The 26,352-nt window shown below is 38.8% G+C and overlaps 1 protein-coding gene across 2 annotated transcripts in view; it reads left to right on the top strand.

Annotated features, from left to right (window-relative positions):
* Nucleotides 1-26,352, top strand: part of SCN8A (sodium voltage-gated channel alpha subunit 8) — a 194,708-nt gene that overhangs the window by 101,788 nt on the left and 66,568 nt on the right. The window contains exons 3-9 of one of the 2 annotated variants that reach the window (XM_073213498.1): nt 8,599-8,718; nt 10,621-10,709; nt 11,349-11,477; nt 13,249-13,340; nt 21,955-22,176; nt 23,242-23,305; nt 24,958-25,099. In XM_073213498.1, coding sequence (XP_073069599.1) covers nt 8,599-8,718; nt 10,621-10,709; nt 11,349-11,477; nt 13,249-13,340; nt 21,955-22,176; nt 23,242-23,305; nt 24,958-25,099 — 858 coding nt within the window. The remainder of the gene's footprint in view (nt 1-8,598; nt 8,719-10,620; nt 10,710-11,348; nt 11,478-13,248; nt 13,341-21,954; nt 22,177-23,241; nt 23,306-24,957; nt 25,100-26,352) is intronic. The other variant, XM_073213499.1, reaches the window with a different exon arrangement.

Raw genomic sequence — 26,352 nt, 5'->3', positions numbered from 1 at the left:
ACAATAATTCACAATCACAATACAAGTTGATCACGGGGACTGTTGAACCACTGTGATATACATTTGAAACCAACCTAAGATTGTATATTAATGACACTTTAATAAAAAAAAAAGTAGGACCTCAGTACCAAATTCAAAATAATGCTTATCCTTGTGGGCAGGAGGGGATGTATTTGGAGGGTTGTAGAAAGGAGCAGTGTTGGTAAGGCATCATTTCTTAGGTCATCTGATGGTGCACAGATGTTTATGTTGTCATTCTTTAGACATTTTTATGTCTTATACTTAAATGATCCATTTTTATTTGTTTTTGTTTTTTTTATTGAGGTATATAATTAACAAGCTAGAAAACTGACCATTTTAAAGAGTACATTTCATTGGAATTTTTTTGTTCACAGTTGTGCAACCATCACCGTTATCTAATTTCAGGACATTTTTGTCCCCCCAGAGAGACCCCTTAGCAGTGACTCCCTGTTCCCCTCTCCATCCAGCCTCCGGCAACCACTAGCCAGCGATCTTCCAGAGATTTGCCTCTTCTGTACATTGCATATAAATAGAAGGATACAATACCTGGCTTTTTGTGTCTGAATTCTCCCCAAGATTTTCAGGGTTCACCGGGCTGTAGCGTGTATGAATACTGTAATGCATATACTTTATTTCTTCTTTCTTTCCATATTCCCTGCTTTCCTTCCTCTCTCTCTTCCTTCCTTTTCTCCTTGCTTTCCCCAGATGTTTTTTTATCATTAATCTACAATTACATGAGGAACATTACGTTTACTAGTCTCTCCCCTTCACCAAGTCCCCCCGACAAACCCCATTACAGTCACTGTCCATCAGCATAGTAAGATGCTGTAGAATCACTACTTGTCTTCCCTGTGTTGCACAGCCCTCTCCGTGCCCCCCCGCTACTATACATGCTAATCGTAATGCCTCCTTTCTTTTTCCCTGCCCTTATCCCTCCCTTCCCACCCATCCTCCCCACTCCCTTTCCCTTTGGTAACTGTTAGTCCATTCTTGGGTTCTGTGATTCTGCTGCTGTTTTGTTCCTTCAGTTTTTTCTTTGTTCTTATCCTCCACATATGAGTGAAATCATTTGGTACTTGTCTTTCTCCGCCTGGCTTATTTCACTCTAGCTTCATCCATGTTGTTGCAAATGGTAGGATTTGCTTTCTTCTTATGGCTGAATAATATTCCATTGTGTATATGTGCCGCATCTTCTTTATCCATTCATCTACTGATGGACACTTAGGTTGCTTCCATTTCTTGGCTATTGTAAATAGTGCTGCGATAAACATATGGGTGCATCTGTGTTTTTCAAACTGGGCTGCTGTATTCTTAGGGTAAATTCCTAGAAGTGGAATTTCTGGGTCAAATGGTATTTCTATTTTGAGCTTTTTGAGGAACCTCCATATTGCTTTCCACAATGGTTGAACTAATTTACATTCCCACCAGCAGTGTAGGAGGTTTCCCTTTTCTCCACAACCTCGCCAGCATTTGTTGTTGTTTGTCTTTTGGATGGTGGCAATCTTTACTGGTGTGAGGTGATATCTCATTGTGGTTTTAATTTGCACTTCTCTGATGACAAGTGATGTGGAGCATCTTTTCATGTGTCTGTTGGCCATCTGAATTTCTTTTTTGGACCCAGATGTTTTCATTTTTCAGAAAACTCCTCAAAGCATTCTGAAGTCCATAATGGGCTAGGAACCACTTTTAGCCATTATGATACTTAATTCTATTATTTGGCTTGGAATAAAGCTGATTTAAAAAATTTGTCAGTAACACCTTACTGGGCACTCCTCAGGTAATAATGTACATATATGCTTTTTATTGTGGTAAAATATATATATAACATAAAATTGACCATTTCAGCCATTTTTAAGTGCACATTTCAATGGTATTAAATACATCTACTATGTTGTACAGTAATCTTCACTGTCCATTCCCAGAACTTTTTCATCATCCCAAACAGAAACTTATACTATTAAGTAATAACTCTCGACTTCCCTGCCTCCAGCTCCTGGTAACTCTGATCTACTTTCCATTGCTGTGAATGTGCCTATACTAGGTACCTCATATAAATGGAATAATGTAACATTTGTCCTTTCATGTCTGTCTTATTTCACTTAGTATAATGTTTTCAAGCCTCATCTGTGTTTAGGCATATATCAGAATTTCATTCCTTTTGAAGACTGAATAATATCCATTATATGGACATACCATATTTTGTTTATTCATCAGTTGATGGACATTTTGATGGTACTTTTACTATATTTTGAATAATGCTTTTATGAACTATTGTGTGTAAGTTTTTGTGTGAACATCTACTTTCAGTTCTCTGGGTGTATACCTAGGAGTGGAATTGCTGGGTCATACGGCAAGTCTGTGCTTTAACTTTTAAGGATCTGCCAGACTGTTTTCCAAAGTGTTTGAACCATTTTGCTATCATTCCCCCTAGAAATATGTGAGGGCTCCTGTTTCTTTACATCCTTGTCAACACTTACTTTCCTTCTTTTTTTTCCCTACCGGACATGAAGTGGTATCTCACTGTGGTTTTTTTTGCATTTCCCTAGTGACTAATGTTGAACATCTTTTCATGTGCTTATTGGCCTTTTGTGTATCTGCTTTGGAGAAATGTCTGTTCAAATTCTTGCTCATTTTTAAATTGGATTATTTGTCTTTTTACCGTTGAGCTGTAAGAGTTCTTTGTCTAATCTGGCTGCTGTACCTTATTAGATGCATGCTTTGCAAATATTTTCTTCCATTCTGTGGGTTGTCTTTGCGCTTTCTTGATAATGTCATTTGTTTGCACAAAAGTTTTGAGTTTTGACGAAGTCCAGTTTATCTATTGTTTTTCTTTGGTTGCTTGTACTTTAGGAGTCACACCTCTGACACCATTGCCTAATCCAAAGATGTGAAGATTTACATCTATGTTTTCTTCTAAGAGTGTCATAGCTTTAGCTATACTTTTAAGTCTTTAATCCATTTTGAGTTAATTTTTGTATGGGGTATGAGGTAGAGGTCCAGATTCATTCTTTTGCTTGTGGTTATTAAGTTGTCCCAGCACCATTTACTGACTGCTCTTTCCCCCTTTAAATTGTCTTGGCACCCTTGTTGAAAATCAGTTGAACGTAAATGTGTAGGTTTATTTCTGGACTCTCAATTTTATCCTGTTGGTATATGTGGCTATCTTTATGTTTGTGCCACATAGTCTTGATTGCTATAGCTTTGTAATAAGCTTTGAAATGGGAAGTGTGTGTCTTCAATTTTGTTCTTATTTTTCAAGATTGTGTTGGTTATTTTGGTTCCCTTGCATTTCTTTATGAATTTTAGGATCAACTTCTTAATTTCTGCCCAAAAAGGCAACTGAAATTTTTATAGAGATTACATTGAATCTGTAGATCAATTTGGAGAGTATTGCCCTCTTATCAATATTAATAATATTGTTATAATATTATTATATTAGTAATATTGCCCTCCTAATACATGTGCACAAGATGTCTTTCCATTTATTTAGGTCTTCCTTAATTTCTTTCAATGATGTTTTGTAATTTTCAGTACAAGTCTTGTACTTTTTTTTTTAAATCACTCTATTTAACAACTTTATTGAAAAAATATATTCAGATTTCCAATCTGGGAATTGCAATATATCTCCTTCCCTTGCTTCAAGGTGAGTGTGACAAACAGGAATTGCACAGCACAGGTATGAGGAGCTCTCGTTGAACTTTTTTTTTTTTTTTGAGAGGGCATCTTCCATATTTATTGATCAAATAGTTGTTAACAACAATAAAATTCTGTATAGGGGACTCAATACACAATCATTAATCAACCCCAAGCCTAATTCTCAACAGTCTCCAATCTTCTGAAACATAACGAACAAGTTCTTACATGGTGAACAAGTTCTTACATAGTGAATAAGTTCTTACATGGTGAACAGTGCAAGGGCAGTCATATCACTGAAACTGTCGGTTTTGATCATGCATCCTGAACTATAAACAATCAAGTCAGATATGATTATTCGTTTGATTTTTATACTTGATTTATATGTGAATCCCACATTTCTCCCTTATTATTATTATTATTATTATTTTAATAAAATGCTGAAGTGGTAGGTAGATGCAAGATAAAGGTAGAAAACATAATTTAGTGCTGTAAGAGGGGAAATGTAAATGATCAGGTGTGTGCCTATAGACTAAGTATTAATCCAAGCTAGACAAGGGCAACAAAACATCCACGGATGCAGAAGATTTCTCTCAAAACAGGGGGGGGTGAGGTTCTAAGCCTCACCTCTGTTGATCCCCAATTTCTCACCTGATGGCCCCCCTGCGACTGTGCCTGTCTTAGGTTGTTCCTCCCTTGAGGAATCTTACCCGTCTCTGGCTAACCAGTCATCTTCCGGGGCCATACAGGGAAATGTAAAGTTGGTAAGTGAGAGAGAAGCAATATTCTTTGAAAAGGTTAGCTTTTTACTTCTTTGCAGATTTATGCCCTGTGGCTTCTATGCCCAGCATTTGTCTTGAGGTGTCTTTACCACTTGGAAGAATTATGATACTCGGTAATTTTCTATATGAGGCACGAATTCTACTAAAGGGTTGTAATTAGGAAGGAAGAAGAAAAGCTATAGAAGTAGGACAAGTCTTGTACTTTTGTTAAATTTATTCCTAGGTATTTTATTTTCTTTTGGATGCTCTTGTAAATGGAGTTATTTTCTTAATTTTTCTTTCAGATTGTTTATTGCTAGTGTATAGATTTATAGCTGATTTTTGTATATTGATCTTGTATCTTGAAATCTGAGTTGTTTATGAGCTCTCATAGTTTCATGTGTATATATTCCTTAGGGTTTTCCATATGCAAGATAATTTCATCTGTAAATAGAAATAGTTTTACTTGCACAATTGCCTTTTCTAGACTATCCAGTACAATATTGAATAGAAGTAGTGAGATTGCAAGAAAAAATACATAGACTGGTGGAACAGAATAGAGAGCCCAGAAATAAACTCATGCCTATGTGGTCAACTAATATATGACAGAGGAGGCAAGATTATACAATGGGGGAAAGACAGTCTTCAGTCGATGGTGTTGGGAAAACTGAACAGCTACATGCAAAAGAATGAAACTGGATCACTGTCTTATACCATACATAAAAAAAAAAAAAAATGGATTGGAAGACCTAAATATAAGACCTGAAACCATAAAACTGCTAGAAGAAAACATAGACAGTAAACTCAAACATTAGCCTTACTAATTTTTTTCTGGATATGTCTCCCCAGGCAAGGAAAACAAAACCAAAAATGAACAAGTAGGACTACATCAAACCAAAAAGCTTCTGCATAGTTAAGAAACCCAACAAAATGAAAAGGCAACCTGCTGATGGGAGAATGTATTTGCAAATGATATATCTGATAAAGAGCTAATATTCAAAATACATAAAGAACTCATACAACTCAACACCAAATAAACCAAATAATCCAATTAAAAGGACAGAGGACCTGAACAGATATTTTTCCAAAGAAGACATACAGATGGCCAACGGGGGCATGAAAAGATGCTCAGCATCACTAAGCATGAGGGAAATGTAAATCAAAACCACAATGAAATATCATCTCACACCAGTTAGAATAGCTAATACAACAAGACAAGAAATAACAAGTGTTGGCGAGGAAAGAGAACCCTCCTACACTGCTGGTGGGAATGTAAATTGGTGACTATGAAAAGCAGTATGGAGGTTTCTCAAAAAACTAAAAATAGAAATACTATACCACCCAGCAATTCCTCTTCTGGGAATCCCAATGAAAACAAAATCACTAATCCAAAAATATATATCTACTCCTATGTTTATTGCAGCACTATTTACAGTAGCCAAAATATGGAAAAATCTAAATGTCTATCAATAAATGGATGTATAAAGAAGATGTGGTATATATATATACAATGCAGTACTACTCAGCCATAAGAAAAGAATGAAATCTTGCCATTTATGGCAACATGGATGGACCTAGAGGGTATTATGCCAAGTGAACTAAGACAAAGACAAATACCATATGATTTCACTTATATATGGAATTTAAAGAACAAATGAATAAACAACAGACGCAGCCTCATTAACACAGAGAACAGAGTGGTGGTTGCCATAGGGAAAGGGGGTGGAGGAATGGTTGAAATAGATGAAAGGGGAGGAAATTTGTGATTATGTTTGATGTCTTGATCTGGGCAATGGTTATATGAGTGTATACATGTCAAAATTCATCAAGCTGTACACTAAGATTTTTGCATTTTATTGTATATCTTGCAATATAAAAAACAATTAGGAAAAAAAAAGAAGTGGTGAGGGTAGACCTTTGTCTTGTTCCTGATCTTTTTATCATTAAGTATGGTATTAGCTGTGAATTTTTCGTAGATGCCTTTCCTATAACAGATTACGGAAGTTATCTTCTATTTCTAGTCTGGTGAGTGTTTTTATTATGAAAGTGTGCTGGATTTTGTCAAATGCTTTTTCTGCATCTCTTGAGATTATCATGTGATTATCATCCTTTATTTTATTAATATGTTGTATTACATTGATTTATTTTCATATGTTAAACCATCTTTATCTGCTGGGACAAATCCCACTTCGTCTTAGTGTATAATCCTTTTCATATGCTGCTGAAATCAGTCTGCTGGTATTTTGTTGAGGTTTTTGTGTCTGTATTTGTAAGGGATATCACTCTGTAGTTTTCTTTTCTTGTGATGTGTTTGTCTGATTTTGTATCAAGGTAATACTGGCCTTTCAGAATGAGTTGGCTACTATGCATGCCCTTTTCTTCTATATTTTGGAAGAGATTCATGAAGGATTGATACTAATTCTTCTTTTCACATTTGATAGAGTTTATAAGTGAAGCCATATGGTCCTGGGATTTTCTTTGTGGGGGTTCATTTTTTTAATGCAAGTTGCCGAAGTGTATTTATAGTACAATCCCGTTTGACAGAGAGAGAGAGGGAGTCTTTTTAAGGCTGTATCTGTGTGCTTGTATTTGCACAAAAAAGTTCTGAAAAGGTATACAAGCAGCAAAGGTTATCTTTGGGTAATAAGGTGGAGCTTAGGTCTTCTGTTCCTTTCTTTTAATATATATAATTATGCATGTGTATTGCTTTAAATTAAAAAAAAAAACAACCACCTACTTAAAAGGGCTAGCATTTGACCATTTGCTCTTTCACCTGCACAGTGAGATGCTAGGGTTGTTACGTCCTTACCACAGCCTTGTCTCCTTAGAAACTCAGTTTGGTAGGTCCCTGCATCTCTCTCCAGCTTCACAGTCTGCTGCTCCCCCTCCTCTGTTTTATCTTCCATCAATACTGAATTACTTGTCAATTCCTTGAAAAAAATCTGCAATTATATGCCACTGTGCTTTTGCATATTTTATGCTACTCCCTGTCCCCACCAACATTACCCCCTTTATATGCCCAACTAATGACTCATAATCTCTGTTTATACTTTAAAATCCTTCCAAATATTAGTTACTTTCCCTTGTGAACACCCCCCAGCTCACTCTTCACCCTTCCATTCACCACAACCCCTCCTGCTGCTTCTCAGATATGACACGTAGTTTTGTTGTTGAACTTTGTATTTACCCTGCACCATAATTACTGGTTCACATAGTATGTCTTGCCTAAAAGTGCAGTTTTACTCAATTTTGTATCCCAAGAGCTTAGCACTTGTATCCCAAGTGCTTGGCACTAAACAGATGCTCAAAAATATTTTAATTGAATTGAGCTCATGAGACAAGAAAAGGCATTCTGGGTAGGAGGTGTAATGAGAGCAAAGGCCAAAGTTATGAATTACTATAACATGTACTAACTTGGCAAGACAGGAAGAATCATGCTGGGAAATAGGGTTGAATGATTTTGGCAATGCTGATAATAGAGGCTTTTAAAAGCCAGATAGAGTAGACTTGGTGTCTTAATGGTGGAATGAAGAACTCTCACTGACTTCCAGTCTGCTCAGATCTCTCTTCACAGCAGGCTTACCCTGACCACCTCTTTTAAAACTGGAACTCTCCCCTCACGGATCCCCTAACCTCAGCACTCTAGGTCTCCCTTTCCCTGATCTTCCTCCTTTTTCCAGAGCACTTATCACATCCTATATAATTTGCTTTATTCACTATGTTTTTTTATTTGTTGTCTGTCTTCTCCATTAGAATATACACTCCTCCAACCAGGGTAGCCTTGTTCACTGATGTTTCCAAGCACCTAAAACATTGCCTGGCACCTAGTAGGCATTCAGTAAACATCTGTTGAGTGAATTAATTGCAAATGAATGTACTTCAGTATCTTATCTTGTACTTCAGTATCTTAGGTGTAATTCAAATGGCTTGTTTCCGAAAGAAACAGCTTTATCTGTAAAACTGCTGAGAGTGCCCGCTACGTGTAATATAATCTGGAGTAGGGCAGTGGGGAGGGAGGGGAGGGAAAAAGAGATCTTTTGCCTTAAGGTTTCTTGCCTAAGAAGCCAAATTGAGGAGTAAAAATTGTAAGTACATTTGTGTTTGTTTCTTGCCTAGAAGAATGTTGTTTTGTATGATGATTAATTCCCATGCTCTAATCATTTCTCTTTTTCTTTCTCTACAGACCTTTGTAGTATTAAACAGAGGGAAAACTCTCTTCAGATTTAGTGCCACGCCTGCCTTGTACATTTTAAGTCCTTTTAACCTGATAAGAAGAATAGCTATTAAAATTTTGATACATTCATATCCTTTTCTGTAAATTGAGTGCAATAATTATGTGGTCACTGGTGTCTGTTTCTGAATTTTAACAACTGAATTGCATATCAAGTATTTTATCAATAGTGTAGTTGACTACCCCACTAGTCAAAAGTTTAAGGGTGAATTTCTGCCAAATCCTGAGCTGAGCTTCAGCAAATTCTTTTTCCTTAGGATAATATCATGGGAGTCTGGAGTTTTGTTGGTATCATTAAGAGAGACAAATGAAGATGGTAATCTTTTACTGAAGTCTTACTTTTTAAAGTGCTCAGACTTTAGTAATGTCATCCTGAGGCAAATTACTTAGTTCTTTAGCATACTAAAGTCCAATATTAGAATTTTTTGAAAGCTATTTCTTGAGTTACAAATAGTTGAACAAATGCTTTAGAGATCTGTCTTGAATATTTTTGTCTCTTGAGCAGTGAGCTTAGAAAGTATCTGAAATAGTTTCTCAGATTAAATGGCCTCCGTACAGAGGTTTAGGTCTAGACTGCAGGATTGCAGTGAATCTTTTCTGGTATTTTTACTCCCCTTAAACAGAAAATGCCAATTTATTCAGATGGCCTGACTTTTATATCTTATTAATATAGGAGAGCATATGACGGACATAAAATTATGTGATGGGTTTAGCAACTTTACGTAGTGACTTTAAACTTTCATGGCTGGTATTTAATTTGACAGTATTTAGTCTCATGCTTCAAAGGATATTTGTATCTTCCAAGTAAGATGAGGAAACCAGCAATTTCCACTTGGTAAATTGGTTTGCAAAGGTTTTGCCACATTTTATTAACTCTTAAGAATTGAGCAACCTGGTTCTGAAATCTGAAGGCTTACAAAGAAATAAATAATTCACAATAGACTTCTCTTTGGTCAGATCAGAAGTGGTGTTTTTTTTTCTCTTCTAACAAGAATGTCCCTGAAGAAAAATCCAGCTGCAATGAAGAAAAATGCAGCTATAAGAAGTATTTTTTCTTTTTAAGACTCCACAAGTAGAAAGAAGATGGTGAATGCCATTAGCAAGAGAGAGTGAGTTAGCAAATGAGATACAGCTTCTGTGCTTGTTAAAGTGACAGGTTAAGTTTGAGGAACTCCTGTTGACCTAAAGCAGTTTAATTTTTACCAGTAGACGAGAACAGAAAAGCACTGAGAAAGATCCCGGATGGAACTGAAGTGGCAACAAAATGGTTTGCATCCATAAACATTCCTGGGCACTTCCAGAACGGTCAGGTGAATTCGCCTCTTACTTAATCCTTATGAGCAGTGGGTCAGATGTCCTCGGAATCCTTACTCAGCAAGACACAGCTGGTTTCCCAAACCGGACAAATTCTGCATTTACTGGCTATTGCCTTGCTCTCTAAGGACTGTTTGGAAGACTAGGGGGAAAAATGAAAAAAGTGAACCATTAATCATGTGTAGATTTTCAAAGAACTAGTTATGTGAGATCATTAACAATAAGTGAGGCTGGATAATATAAATTGGATTTCACTGATCATCTCACCTGATGACTGGGCAGCTGGTAGACTGGTAGATCTCTGGCTTCTGTGCACAAAGGTGTTTTAGAGGTTTATTCCATAGTTGAGATAACAGTGATAGGAGGGGAAAGTGTCTTATCCAGAAGGAGTAGAACAGTGACAGCCCTTTCGGAAAAAAGAGAGCGGCCAACCAGCCCTGTCCACCCGCAGTTCGTTCCCTGCGGAGGTGTGGACCCTGCAGTGGCAGCAGTGGCAGCAGTGGCGAGCAGTTCCCATTATCACCTCGCCTTTCCTCCTCTGTGCTTCATTTGCGCTCAGGTTACCAATTTAATTCTCATGCTACCCAATGTGAAATACGTTTGCTTTCTGAGGGAAAAACAGGCCTGAGTTTGTATATTCTCCCTTGACTCTTTCCTACAGTATTTAGCATGATCATTATGTGCACTATTTTGACCAACTGTGTATTCATGACTTTTAGTAACCCTCCTGAGTGGTCGAAGAATGTGGAGTAAGTAGCTCGTTTATGTGTCTGCTTGCTTGTTTTGAAGATTTTTAGTTGCTGAATCTTGCTTTGAACAGTTTATCCATGGGGGTAAAAAATGAGTCGTTATTGCCTACTGTGTTTCACAGAGAGGGGTGAGGATCGGTGTGGAATTTAGGAGGTCTCCTTAGACGTCGGTTCTTAAAAGAGGAAGCATACTCTGGGAGTTCCGCTCTTTCACCTCCACCCTCTGGTGTGCCCCCTGCCTCTGGCTTGCTGCCCGTCACCATCTTGTACCCTCAGGTCCTGACGACGCTGCCGTCTTCTCCAACATTAGGTTTCCCTTTCTTTTTGACTCGTTTAGAGTCATAAATAGCTCTGGGAAGGCCTCCTGTGACTCAAAAGTATCATATACTAGATGGCAGTATGGTTAATTCTTTGTAATACCCATCAAGACCGGGTACCACATTCCAGAGTTCTTGGTTTGTACATTTAATTCAAAGCATGCCTTTCTCTTCCTCACTTCCTTTCTGCTGCGCTGGCTGTACCCTTTCTGTTTTGTCTCTGTTAGTTGAAGCCAGACGTCAGGCAAGTGTTATCTTAAAAGATTCATTTAATGTTTCCGTCTATCTAGAAATTACCTCAAGCTGTCCATCTCTTTGACAGGTACACGTTCACAGGGATTTATACATTCGAATCACTAGTGAAAATCATCGCAAGAGGTTTCTGCATAGATGGCTTTACTTTTTTACGGGATCCATGGAACTGGTTAGATTTCAGTGTCATCATGATGGCGTAAGTTCTCTGCTTGCTTTGTTGGTGTTCTGGGTGTGATTGTGTGTGGTTGTACTTTTGGGTGTATTTGTATGACAGTGTTTGTAAGTGTGAGTTTGTGGGCAGAGATGTATGAAGAATTAATGGATAACCATGGAAGGCCGTGTGCTCTTATCCCAATGAGTCTTACTTGGAAGGGTCTCTTGTGATTCAGGCAATGACAGTGTGTTTATATGGGAGAAAGTAAGCAGGCACTTTATAGCTGGGAGAGAAAGTAAGAAGTGATTTCCCATTGACAGTCCCTAGTATTTTTTCCCCCTTACAACACTAACCAATGTTTGCACATTTATCACTAACGGTCTTGGTGAAGACTTGAAATTTTTTAGGTGTAAACCTTAAACAGAAATCAATTTCCTTGGTATATCACATGTAATTTCAGGAGGCTGGCCAGATGTTGCAGACTGCAGAGCACATTTTCAGGGTATCCAAACTGGTCATTTCCTAAAGAATTACTGGCCAGAACTTCATACTATTGCTAGAGAATGGTGTAACTCCACACTGATATGCTAGCTTCTCTTGGTAATTTGTGTTTAAACAGTGAAACTATATCTCATTGGGAAGCTTAGCCAATGGTAGAAGAGTTACAGCAGACTTCATTATTTTTCTTCTCAGATTGGGAACACGCTCAGGTTGGTAAGGGGTAAGGGTGTTGTAGAGATGGTGTTGTGCATGCAGATGTATAAGAGACTGAGAGCATTTGTAAATGTATGGGTCTGAGCATCAGAGAGAGATGTATTTAACTGTAAAATGTGAAAGAATGATACGCATTGGATATTTGAAACTGGAACTTCCACTTTTTGTTATATTGGGGCAATTTCTAGCTTTCCAGCATTATGAATACACACTGGTGTTCATTTAAAATTTGCGTCCTTGCTAGGCACAGAGCTGGTGATTAGATGGGACTTGACACAGTATTTGCTCTGATTCCATGATCTGGATTTTTCTGAGCCCTGCTTTTGTGTGTCACGGTCTAAAGCTCCAGTCTATAGGCATGACTGCAAAGATGTGCATACAGCTCTTTGAATGATACAGGATTCGGCATTTCTTGCCATTATCAACTAGGGGACTATTTTAATGTAGATTTGTCCTCATGGGGCTCCTGCTGGAGAAATTTGCCTCCTTTTCCTAAGAAATTATTCACAAAACTTGGGGACATACGCCTTTGATACCTCCTGGCCTTCCTATTTACTAAAAAAGTGAGTGGACTGGTTGTAGTCATTCTGACTGGGATCTGCACATAATGATGCTAATTAAGAATAAGCCCCAGGAACCTCCTGGTGTATCAGTTCCTTCAAATATACCTTTGAATTTTCCTTGCCCAAATGAAAAAAAAAATGTGTTTCCTTAAATGTTTATATTTTGAAGACTTTCTTTTTCAAGGAAAAAATGAAATCATAGATTGTGTGTAAGACCCTTTCTTCCCCCCAGTCTCAACCCCTCGCCCAGTGGTACCATTACAAGTTAACTTTGGTTTGATTCTGCAGGTATATAACAGAGTTTGTAAACCTAGGCAATGTTTCAGCTCTACGCACTTTCAGGGTACTGAGGGCTTTGAAAACTATTTCGGTAATCCCAGGTAAGATGGCCCGGGGTTGGTGTTAGGTGTTGGGTTAGGGCCCTGACGTGACGTATTGTACTTTTTGTTTTGTTGTGGTTTTGTTTTTTTCCTTTGGTGTTTGTGCTTGTGTCTGTGTTTGTCATTTGTGTCTGTGTGTGGCCTCCCTTACTACAGATATGTGACAGAGTTTGTGGACCTGGGCAATGTCTCAGCGCTGAGAACATTCAGGGTTCTCCGAGCTTTGAAAACTATCTCTGTAATTCCAGGTGAGAAAATTTAAACATGAGACTGACTTTGCCTCATCTCCTCTTTCTCCTCCATTCATTTGTCCACCACATTCTAAAGTGGCACTGGCATCGTTGATATGGCCTTGCATTTCCGCATGTTTTTCCTGGGAGGCATTCTCTGGAGTGGCCTTTTGGTCCTTACACAGTTTCTCTCACAATGCTTGCCAGGCATGCAGCCCCCATTCCATCCATGCTTTGAAAAAGCACGTGCTTAAGAATCACTTGGATCCTGAAAAAATCGTCACAGAGCTAGCTGTCTCTGGATGTCAATCATTTGCTTCCTGGCCCCATGGAATTACAGTAATTTTAACATTCACCATCATTCCATTGCTTGTGATTTGTAGGCCTCCTATCGCATGGTTTGCTGATGGGGTGATATTCCAAGAGTTGTACTTCTATTGTTACTGTGTTAATGGCATTATTTAATCACAGAAGAGAACTACCCAGTTAACTAATCCAGCATTATAGACAAATTTAAGAGCCTTGGAGTTAGTGAACTGAACTTTAAAATCATTGTCTATCACATACTATTGCTGTCTGCTTCACTGGAATAACAACCAGTAGACATCTAATACACATATATTCAGAGACCATTCTCAAACATAAATTCCAGTGAAAGCTTATGCAGGTGCTGTTAAAAAAAAATCAAAGGTAAGGTAAGATACATCGAAATGTATGGGCAAACAAAATACAGAACGTGAGGAAAAAAGAGGAATCAGTGGGTGGTTGGAGGTAGTTGATTGACAGTCTCTTTATTTTTGCCTTTTTCTTTTTTGTTCTGGTTGAACTAGTCCAGTGGTTCTTAACCTTTTGAAGGTTTTGGATCCCTTTGAGAATCAGATGAAAGTTCACAGATACCCCTGAAGCCCTTCTATGGACCCTAGGTTAAGCTCCCTTAATTTAACTTGAGTCCTTGCTGCTGGGCAATACCTATTTTTCTAAAGACCAGTCTTAAAATCTGGAAGGAAAGATATTTTAGTTAGTCTTGCACGTCTATGATACAGTGTTAGCAGAAACATGGCAGAAGTCAAGACTATATTGTTGCTTATTGGACTCGTTTTTATTCAGGCCTTTTCAGGGAAGACTCCAGAGAGACCAGGCTTTTCAGTGCAGTTTTGTAGAAATAGGGACATGAAGAACAGGAGCATCCTATTCCTGACATCATGTGGCTGTTCTCCTTGTGGCTGACTCAGAAATATTCCTCATTTCTCTTTTTCAACATTATATAAACATCAGATACAGAGCACAGAGGTAGAATCCTGGAGAGGGCAGACTTGGAATGTGGCTTACTGAGTATCTTAAGGAAGGTAAACTTCAGTTTCTCATCTACAGATTTGGCCATAAGTGGACCAGTAAATTAGGGCCCTACTAAAATGAAGTCCTCTATTTTTAGCAATGGTAGCTTTCTCTTCATTAATGAGAGGCTGGGTGTCAATTGGAGAATATTCTTCCTGGCAAAAACTATAACCACCCTGACTTATCAAGATTTAGTTCCAAAGCCATTTTAAAATCTGTTTGACAGAAAACCCAGCTCATTCTCCAGGCAGCTCATGCAGCTTGGACGGGGGCCTAACCCACAGGCAGGCCTTGTCTTATTTGTTAAGGCATCTGGAGCACCAAATCTTTACTTTCATTTTTCCTTTGGTGTCTTTCCTCTTCTGGCCTCTTTTAAACACGATCCCATGTTTTCTGCTCACTTCCCCCAGCGTACTCCACAAGGCATCTGTCTCTTTATGTTCTTGTGATCTCAGAACTTCTCTTCCATAATTAAATTGGAAAGCTGCGTTCTGTTCACTAACTAGGGCAACAGATGCTCTCTCTGGTCTAGCTCTTAGCTTCTGTCTCTGCTCTATGGTTACCTTCTGACCACAGCATTTCTGCAAGATAACTCTTGACTGATGTCACTAATATTTATCCTTAATACTCCAGTACTATATATGGCTTATACTTATATAAACTGTTAAACTATGTATTTATAAATACAGTATCAGGCCTATAGTAGTGCTCCAAAAATGATTTTAGTAATTGCAAGTATTATTATAAAGAAGAAACCTAAAGCCAAAGAAAGGGTTTGTATCAAGATTTAGACATCAGCTTCACAGTTTGAAATAGATTCCTGGATTCCTATTTCTAGAAGCATCCCCAAATGAGCTGGCTTTGAGAGGTAAACTGGGATAGAAAACTTTAAGAGATAAGCAAATAATAGGTCACTATCAGTAAGTGACATAATTGGTACTTGAATTAAAGCATGATTTTCAATCCCAAGTCCTTTTGCTCTCCATTCTGCTTACAGAGGGCTGTTGTCCTGTTCCTACCTGCCTGTTATCCAGGTCACCTTCTAAGGTGGGAGCACCAGTGTATGAGTCAGGAGACCTGGGCCATCTCTTGATTGGAAATCTGAGTGATTTGGACTCCACTGTTGTAGAGTGGGCCATCGTTCTCTGTTAGTAACTAACATATACATACTTTGCATATCAAGTTTTCCGAAGGGTCACTGGAGTGGGACTATTGCTCTCCTTGCCTTCTCCTTTTCTTACTTTGATTCTGGACTTTTGCCAGAGCTGCGTAGATCAGAAATGAGAGCAACCAAAAAATCGACGTGGAGCCTGCAAGATCTCACCAAGCTCTCGGCTCCTTCGAAAGAGCTCCCCTTGGCCTCGAGCACTCACCCGGCCCTCCCGGGCTCGTGCTGCCCTCCCTTTTGGCATCTTTGGGAGATACTCTGAATGTATCAGGGCTGCCAGGACTCTCAGAAAATTGGATCCTACGTGCATCAGGCTTCAGGCTTCTGTATGAGGAATGCTTTGATTTAGAGCCTTCTTGGAGCTTAGAAAAGACCAGAGCCACATTCTGACCCTTTTTATTTGCTAACTCAATACCTAGATGCATATCATTCCGTTTCCCTTTTGCTTCAGATGTCTTGACTTAACAATGCATACAGACTCTGTGCTAAAAGGGTCAGTAATAGAAAGAGACCCTTTCTACATTTTCTTTAGTCTGGAATTTACCAGATTCAACTTGACACTGAAGCATTCTGTGTAGAAATTCATATGCCTTAAAACTTTGTTTTCAGTTTGTACTTATCTGGAGTCTGGGTACAAAAATGAATTTCCAAGTGACTTTGTCAGAAGTGTCATCTTCTGCACACTTTGCCCCTGTGCCATAGGACTAGCACGCCTGAAGGTAATGTGGGAGTCTCAAAGCAGGAGTCTCAGTTTTCCTTAAGACTGGCACTTAATAGCGTAAATAAAATGAGTTGAGAGGTGCTCACTTGCCAGTTGCTTTACATCTCCATCATCATCTGTTAGATATTCGCCCCCAAAACAATACTTTTCATTTATTCGTCAACACTGATTAGATATCATTTTACTCTCTTTAGAGTTGTGATTCCTCAGTTATTTTGCTTTTGGATTTTTTTATTTCTCTGCTTTCATTTCTCTTACTTTCTCTCTTTACCTGTGGAGTCAGATAAGAAGCAGGGAAAGTCCCAAGCCCATCTCCTTCCCACTCCAGCATTCACAAAGAAAGCATTGTTTTTAAATGTATGCATTATGAATATGGCACTTTTTGCTGCATAGTGAAGGGGTATAGGAAGTGTTTTTAGACTATATTCAGACTCGTTTCTTTTAAAATATTGTAGTTGTTAATCCAGTTGCTTTTATTTCTTCTTTTTCCACATTGCTTCTCAGAAAAGACAGCTGAGTTTAAAACAGTAGTCCCAAGTGGGAAAACACTGGAGGCTCCCAGGAGCCCACTGATCGACCTTTGAGAGCTAGTTACTTTTGGTCAGACTTTGTGGTATGAATCTGTCCTGAGTAAATAAATCTATGGCCCACAAATCTCTCCCAAATTACTCTTGATCTGAAGAATCTTCAAGAACTATCATTGTGTGGATGGAGTCTGCAGAAGGAAAAGCTGACCCGGCATGACTTTACCCCAGGACTTGTCTGGACCAAGCCAGACTTGGAGAACTGGGGACCTGTTCTTTCCCGTGGGGTGAGAACTGTTTGTTACTGCTCCTGAAGCCTGGTCCAGTGTTAATTTTGTAAGAGAATTAGCTCACATCGCTTCAAACCAGTGAGATTTCTCAACCTGAGCCACAAACTAGGAAATATAAATTGACTTTTTATTTATAATCTAGCGTCACCATGGTGGTAGATTTTGATCCCAGTATTCATGGCTGATTTCTCTGGACTTAACACATAAGCAGGCTTTGTTCATTTGTTTAAGGGATTTCTGGCCATCATAAAGGGGGACAGAAGGTTCAGAGGTGCCTTTGAACATAGAGTGGAGTAGAATTCTGTGACAGTGGCCTCACCTGCTTCTCAGCATTCCTTAAATGTCCACTTCCTTTCTGGTAGCTCACCTTTCTGTACACTGACTCCAGCTGTCTTTTCTTGATCTGTAGTAAATTTATTAACTGCTTCTGCTCAGATACATCCCAATGCTAGTTAATGTTAGCCTTTTCCAAGAGTTCTCGTTGTCCAATTTGCCCCCACAGGGCTTCTGTTGCACACTCTGTTGTGTAGGAGTGGTTTGAAGGAGCATTCTGCTCTGTTTTGGATAATCAGTTTTTAGTCAGTACCTTGCTTGTTCTAGTATATAGTGTTGTGAGTCAATAGAAGAAGGACAGCTTCTCCTCACAGCCGGAACAGTGGCATTCTCCATCCTTGTCGTACACATCAGGTCAGGAATTCTACCAGCAACTTCATAACCTTTGCGGCCCTGTGTTGGTGGTGGCAGGAAGCACTTTCACTGGCTGCGTTTACTAGTACCTGGCAGCCACTGCTGGCAAGACTGTAGAGCTTGAGCTTAAGGATTCCATTATACAAAAAGGCCAGCAGGTACATGAAAAGATGCAACATCACTACTCTTCAGGGAAATGCAAATTAAAACCAATGAAATATTATCTCACGCCTATTAAAATGGCCATCATCAAAAAGATGGTAACAAACACTGGTGAGAATGTAGAGAAAAGGGAACTCTTGTGCACTGATGGTGGGATTGTAAATTGGTACAGCTACTATGGAAAACAATATGCAGGATCCTCAAAAAATTTAAAACAGAACTCCCTTCTGATCCAGCAAGTCCACTTTTGAGTATTTATCCAAAGAAAACAAAAAACACTAACTCGAAAAACTACCTGCACCCACGTATTCATAGCAGCATTATTCACAATAGCTGAAACATGAAAACAGCCAATGTGTCCACCAATGGATGAATGGATAAAGAAGTTGTGGTGTGTGTGTGTGTACATACATATACCACAATCAGACTTGTAGTTACCAGAGTCACGTGGTGAGGGAAGAGGAATTGGAGGAAGGTGATCAAAAAATGAATTTCTAGTTATAAGATAAATGAGTCCTAGGAATGTACAACATGATGACTACAGCTGACACTGCTGTATGGTACATAGGCAAGTTGTTAAGAGAAAAATCCAGAGAGTTCTCATCACAAAGAAAACTTTTTTTCCCTTTTGTTTTTCTTTTCTTTTTATTATATCTCTATGAGACAATAGATGTGAGCTGAACCTACTGTGGTGATCATTTCACAGTATATGTAAATCAAGCCATCAAGCTGTGTGCCTTAAATTTATACAGTGACGTATGTCAATTATTTCTCAATAAAACTAGGGGGATAAAAAGAAAGAAACACATGGATGGTGTCATCTCCACAAACTGGTATTTATGTCTGCAAATCTGGGTCATTCGAAATTAACAACTCAATAGAAGGAAGGAGAGTCTTGGCTGAAGCCAATGCGTAATCCAGTGACTGTTGGCACTTAACATTGCTGTGTGATTGTGTGCTACCTTCACTTGCAAACATAAAGCCACATCACCTTTCTTCTTCCTGCGCCTTCCTCTAATTTGCTCCTAGTGACCTGGATGAGAATCTTGGAGAGTAAATATTGCAGTGTTATTTAATGGTTTTTCTTGCTTAATTAAGATTTGTTTCTCTGAGCCCCTGTGAAGTATTAGCATCTGAATACCATTTCCAACTTAAGCTTCTACCTTAAATTTCTTGAAAACTGTAAGAACTCTCACCAAGTTGTTGATCTAAGCCTCAGACTTCAAAGCAAAACACTCAAAGAATTTTTTTAGCTTTCTGGACCCATTTTAACAGATTTCTTCAGCAGTGACATTTGCTTATGGAGAAGAGATGTTTAAGCAGCCGACAGTGAGCATTTAGGGCCATCCCCAGGAAATTGATGAGTTGCATGTTGGTCGGTGGATTAGTTGAGCATCTTTGGTTGCAAGTGAAAGGATACAGGAGTACTTCAGGGAATCTAAGGGGCAAAATGCTTTAGGGCTTCTGGAAGCCAGTGAAACCAGAATACAGAGCCAGAAGTCCCAGATACCAGTACTTTGTTTCACCTTTCTTCTCTCCATGTGTCTATTTCCTTTTCCTATCTCTTAGCATACTAACTGCCATTAATTCTCAGGTATATCCTGATATAATAAGCTATCACTTAGCTCCCAAATTTATGTATTAGTACCCACCACATGAAAAGACTATTGGGGGTGTCAGGATGGCTGAGTGGTCTAAGGCGCCAGACTCAAAAGACTATTGGACTGTCTCTTACTCCATTCCATATTACCGGAGGAAAGGAAGTGGATTTAGGTCAGATATCTACCCTGAAGTCTATAAGGAACAAGGGTAGGTCACTTTCTCCAAACAAGGGGGGAGCCCACCCTTATGGGGAAGGGGATAGTTTGAACACATGGCCTGGAATTTCCTGTTAAATGGGCTTGGAACTGCCTAGAGTATTACTGGGAATATCAGATTAGACGCCTGCAAAAATTTTATGTTTTTTACAAAATATATTTGTTTATATAGCACAAATGCGTTGATATGGCTATTTTGTAGTATTATACTCTTGTTACTAATACACATGACAGCTTCAGCTTGTTTCTCAATTCATTTAAAAATAAAAAATAGAAGGAGCCTTGAATGGTCATCCAGCATTCAGATAGGTGATTGAATTATTCAAGAGCAGTAGCTATATAAGCTCTTTGTAAAGAAGTCAAGAAAAAGAAACTTGACAATCATTCTCCAGTGATGTATTCAACTGTTTTTTTTTTAAATCACCCTTTGACTTTAAAAACAGAACTGTGTAGTTTTAGGATCCTAGAATTGGATTATTAACCCAATGTAGACTCATCTCAAACCAGCCAAATATACTGGAAGATTGTTGTATTCCTGAGCAACTTAAGTGTTTGTGTGAATCATGCTTCACCTTCACGATAGCCCTATGGTGTGCAATTATAATTATCCCCATTTTAAAGGGGAAGGAAAAACTGAGATTCTGAGAAAAAGAGACTCAACTCCTATTGACTCTATTGCTCAGGTCACACAGTTAGTAATTATCTACCCGGCCACACTTAGTTAGAATTAGGATTTCCCTGTAATTTCTATCTGATATTCTTGCCTTCAGAAGTGGATCAGAGATGAGATCCCTCTTCAGGCCTGTGTGTCAAGGCTGTGTCTACTTCCTGTCCATCCTGGTGCATTGGCACCCTAGGAGTGCTCTGTGCTTTTTGACATGTCCTGTGGATGGCCTAATGTCTGGACATGCCCAGGAGAGTCACACAGAGATTCCATTTTGACCCAAATATCATGAACCCACAACCATATCTTTCTGTGTCTTCTGTAACTGATCTCTCCCTGTACAGTTAAGAAATCCACCTGCAGGTTCAAGTTTGAACCATTGACTTGCATTTAGCCTCAAATACACTTTTGAATTTTGTTCTTAATCCAGGACAGAAGAAAAGTCAGTTGTAGAGAATAGGGCATATATGTGAAACAGAGAAGGTGTATTTTTAAATGGAAAGACAAGGCATAAATACTGGATCAATAATAAATAACCTTTTCGTATGTTGGCATTTCCAGGACTCTTGGGAAAATATTGTACCTTCTCACTTACTGGCTATTGAACTTCCCGGTGGTGTTCTTTCCAACGGAAGCCTCTTCAAACTGATTTTTTTCTTTTGTTTATTCAGCTAATATTTACTGAGTACCTCTGTGGACCAGGCAGTACAGATACAGCTGTATCTGTAAGATATAAATAATTATAAATAGACATAATTATAGTCGTGATCAATGTTACTGAGGAAAGTATAAGGTGCAATTAAAATAGTAGTAGTAATGGGGTAGGTAGCAGAGTTAAATTAGGGGAGGCTTTCTGAGGGAATTGCTGTTTAAGCTGAGATCAGAAGGATGAATAGGAAGTTAGGCAGTTGGCACAAGGGAATGAAAGGAGGCATTCAGGTAGAGCGGACAGTATGTTTGAAGGCTGTAAGCAAGTAAGAACTTGACTCATTTGAGGTGCTGATAACTAGGAGAGAGAAGGAAGAAAAGATGTTGGAGAAGGAACTTTCTTTTTCTTTTTGAAACTTAATGACTTAAAAGTTGATGCTTCTAGAAGAATTGATAACACTGTGACACATTGTTATCCGCATGGTATAAAGAGAAAGTGGCCATGTTTCAGGGGTGGTGCTGTGGGGAGGAGTAGATGCCAGTAGCCATGAGGGAGGCTGGGGGAGGTGGGGAGGGCTGCGGGGTGACTCTCATTCTGGGGGTTCTGTCTCCTCAGGCCTGAAGACCATTGTGGGCGCTCTAATTCAGTCCGTGAAGAAGCTGTCGGATGTGATGATCCTGACAGTGTTCTGTCTGAGTGTTTTTGCCTTGATCGGCCTGCAGCTGTTCATGGGCAACCTGCGGAACAAGTGTGTTGTGTGGCCCATAAACTTCAATGAGAGCTATCTTGAAAATGGCACCAAAGGCTTTGATTGGGAAGAGTATATCAACAATAAAAGTAGGTGGCCCTTCTCTGCAAGACAAGAAAGAAAAATCTATCTCTAGTTTACCTGGTCAGAAGCCACTACTGCGCTTTAAAAAGTAGTTGGGGCCAGAAAGGAACGACAGTACTACTGGAGGAAGTCTTATGAAGTTGTTTGCTTTCCCCGGGGTAGGACTGTGTTCAGAAGCTCTCAGACATCAGCCCTTTCCCTGTCTCTCTTTTCTGTCCCTTTAAAACCAAAACTCAAAGGCTGTAGCTTTTTCACATGCACCCTTAAACTTTTGCTTTGAAAACCAGGCTTAGAAGCTTAGTAAAAATCCTTTTTTGTTTAGGTGGGTTGCTTCATATATTTAAACATTTATTTAGAATATACCCAAGACCTTAGCAGTCGATCTAGTCTTAGGGAGTCAGGTAATCTCTAAGTAACCATTTGATCTTTTTACAATTAAAGAGTTTTAATAATTTCATTTCAGGAACCAAAGCACTCTGATCTTACATCAAGGAACATTTGGTGTGGTAGTACTTCTAGACAATAATGGGGAAAAGTTAGCAATGTCACTAGTAGTCACTCTTAAGGAACAAAAGCCATTAAGTAGTCATAACAAAATGTTGCAAAAGAGATTTCAGAGACACATACAGGAAAGGGGAACATGCCTTCTAATTTAAAATAGGGCGAGTTCACTAGTGATCAGTGAGGATTTCTAGTTTATCTTTGATTAAGGAAGACTGTAAAGATAAAGTTGTATAAAGGGGTAAAGAACTTAGAAAACTCACTTTTAGACCCCTTTGATTCAAGTACCAGTACCTGGTATATAGATTTGAAATACGAGTGAAAGTCGAGTCTGTCTGTGAAAAGAACATTGCATTAAGGGCTATATGGTAGGACTTTTAATTTTTTTATATATATAGAAAACTAATTAATGGGAAAGAATTCTTAACAGATTTCACTGCTATCAAAAAGTATTTAAGTGAGCTAAAATCAATAACTGTCTGCTGGGGTTAGTTAAAAACAGTATAACCTTATTCTCTCATTCACTGAAATCTGCCTTACTCATCTCCTGCCTCTTCAAACTTTTCTAGCAAATTTTTACACGGTTCCTGGCATGCTGGAACCTTTACTCTGTGGAAACAGTTCTGATGCTGGGTAAGTAGCACACCTAACTTTATTCTCCTCCCTTAAAATAGTGTATCAGATGAAAATGGGCAATATTGTATTTTCACTTTCTTCGTGCTCATGTAGTAGACCCTAAGTGGGTCTGACATATTGGTGGAACCAGATTTTCTTTTCTGTTTCATATTTGTCCACCCAAAGTGTGCCTACTAGTCCGCTGTCTTGCCTGTAGCCTCCCCTCATCCTATCATAACACAGTTAATAAAATACAGAGTAAGGATACTGTCTTGGTGATAGTCAGCATCCCAAGATGACCCCAAACCTGCCAGGCCTGATCACATGCGGGGGGCGGGGGGGAAGAGTAGTGACATAATTTTTGGCCCCCCACTGTTTCATTAGTGTGGTAAAATACACATAACAAATTGTATTCTCTTAACTCTTTTTAAGTGTCTGTATCACCACCATCCATATCCAGAGCTCTTCATCTTCCCAAACTAAAATTCTATATCCATTAAATCATAATTTCCCAGTTCCCCCTTTCCCTGAGTCCCTGGCAACCAACATTCTTTCTGTGATTTTGACCATTCTAAGCACCTTATGTAAGTGCAATCCTACAGTAACTGGCTTTTCGTGACTGGCTTATTTCATTCACATAATGCCCTCAAGTTCATCTATGTTGTAGCATGTGTCAGAATTTCTTTCCTTTTTAAGGCTGAATAATAATCCACTGTGTATATATACAACATTTTGTTTATCCAATCATCTGCTGATGGACACTTGGGTTGCTTCCACGTTTTAGCTATTGTGAAAAATGCTGCTATCAACACTGTGACTTGGGCAATGTATTTTGAGTCTGATTCTGCTACTTGTAGCTCTAAGACTTTTGGCAAACCATTTAATTTATGTGAGCCTCAACTTCGTCATCTATTAAATGGATGTAATAAGTCTTGTTCTCACTTCCTCAAAGGGTTATTGTAAACGTCCAATTAGATAACATACATGCAAATGCTTTGTAAACAGAAGGCTATATAAATGTAGGGTATAGTATCCACTGGTCCTCCAAGAATTGGTGTTGTAAGACGACCATGACAACTAGAAGTCCATATAATTTCTGTATTGAAGTAGGTACTAGAAATTACATTGAAATAAATAGTAGGTGAGTCTACAAGCAGAAGAACTGTTATCACTAAAATCCTCAATATGACCCAGGTTGTCACAGTGAGGTTAAAAGAATAGAGATGATTAAGAGGAACTTCTAGTTAGCCGTTTGTTATTTAGGATAGCAGCTAAATTGAATTCAGTTGAATTGCACATTGATATGAATCTAGGACAGTTATTCTCAAATTGAGGCATGTGTAAGAATCACCTTGCATGCCTCTTAAAAATGCAGATCCATAGATCCCTTATCCAGGCCTTTTATTCCTGGGTCTTGGGTAAGACATAGGAATCAACATTTTTTAAGAGCTGTGCCAGGTGATTCTGATCCTAGGCTGTCCCCAGAACATCGTTTTTTTTTAAAAATTGACCTGGCTGCTTTGTTTCTTTCCTCTTTTCTTATTTTTTTAAAATTCCTATTTGTTGATCTGGCTCTATAGATGGTTTCTATTATCTCTGTGGTCATGGAAGTGACTTATAACTGTATAAGATTATTTTGAAAAGCCCTGAACTTCCCTTTCTTTCCTCAGGCAATGTCCAGAGGGATACCAGTGTATGAAAGCAGGAAGGAACCCCAACTATGGTTACACAAGCTTTGACACGTTCAGCTGGGCTTTCTTGGCATTATTTCGCCTTATGACCCAGGACTACTGGGAAAACTTGTATCAGTTGGTAAGTAATACCTCTTCTTTGAGTGTTTCCTCTTTTTCTTTGGTAACAGAATTTGCATGAGGACAAGTGGGGCTGGGGACATTCTGTGAAAGAGACTTTTAGTGCAGACATTATACAGGATCTTCGGATGGTATTTCTCAGTCTGCTGCTTTACAAATGAAGTGAATTCTCGCAGCTCTTGTCCCTGTTTCTTCAATGCTCAGTCATGTGCAGTGGTGGAGACTCACAGCCTTGATAGCCTCTTGCCTGGCCTGGGAGTCTGGTAGCTCTACCTACTTCCAGTTGTTTTACCAGACCATCTGCAGTATTCTCCTTTTGGATTTTTTGGGCTTAGGGCATCTTTTTAAGACTGTTAATTAAATAAACTGTGCAAGGCACTATGCTAGACATTATAAAAGATGAGATTTCTATCCATAAGGACCTTAGAGTCTAAATATATCAACATTTTTGAGATTTTTAACATATTTGGACTTGTTCAAGCAGGTTGTAACAGATTTTTTTAAAAGTCAGCACCATCCTCTTGGGCTGCATCAGTAACCCTGGGCAAGTCAATTAACTGTGTTGGTTGTGATGGAGAGGTTAGCGTAGGTGATTGCTGAAGCTCTTCTAGTTTAGAAATTCTGTGATAATCTTGATTTTCTATTTGACTCTGGCACTTTATGATGCCAGTTAGTTTGAGTATAAGAAATATGTTCCCCTCAGGCATGAAGGAACCGTTTTAAGGTTCAGATCCCATAAGGAATTCTTACTTTCTGTCGGACAGCCTTGAGTTTGAATTTTTCTCATGAAATATTTGTGGTTGAAAAGAATAAAGATAAGCCAAGAAATAACCTCAGACCCTTTTGCTCTTTGATGTATGTTTGCTCAGTGCTACTGAAAGGACTAGTCCTGGGGTCCTCCTCTATGTTTCTGTTCTCCCCACTGTCCGGTATGTCAGCGCCCATGTAACAACCCATTCTGTTGTAAAGGGATAAGGAAAAATGTCACTGTGACTTGCACATGATCCCGAAGGTGGCATTTGTCTGCCACTGCTCTCTGAGGACCCATAGACAAATGAGCTGGAGTCTTGTATCTTTCTTTATAGTTATTTTAGAACCAACTGATAAAGTCAAATAAAATTCTTCACCCGGAGCATTCTTTTCTCTTAAAAAAAAAATCAAGCATTTTTCTATGAAAGGAGTATATTAGGGAGTATTTGGAAATGGAAGAGGACTTTTTTTTGTCACAATGAATGAGAAGTACTACCGACATTG

Source organism: Manis javanica, chromosome 10 (genome assembly GCF_040802235.1).
Source record: "Manis javanica isolate MJ-LG chromosome 10, MJ_LKY, whole genome shotgun sequence".
NCBI lineage: Eukaryota > Metazoa > Chordata > Mammalia > Pholidota > Manidae > Manis > Manis javanica.
This window is presented reverse-complemented; position numbering and strand designations above follow the sequence as displayed.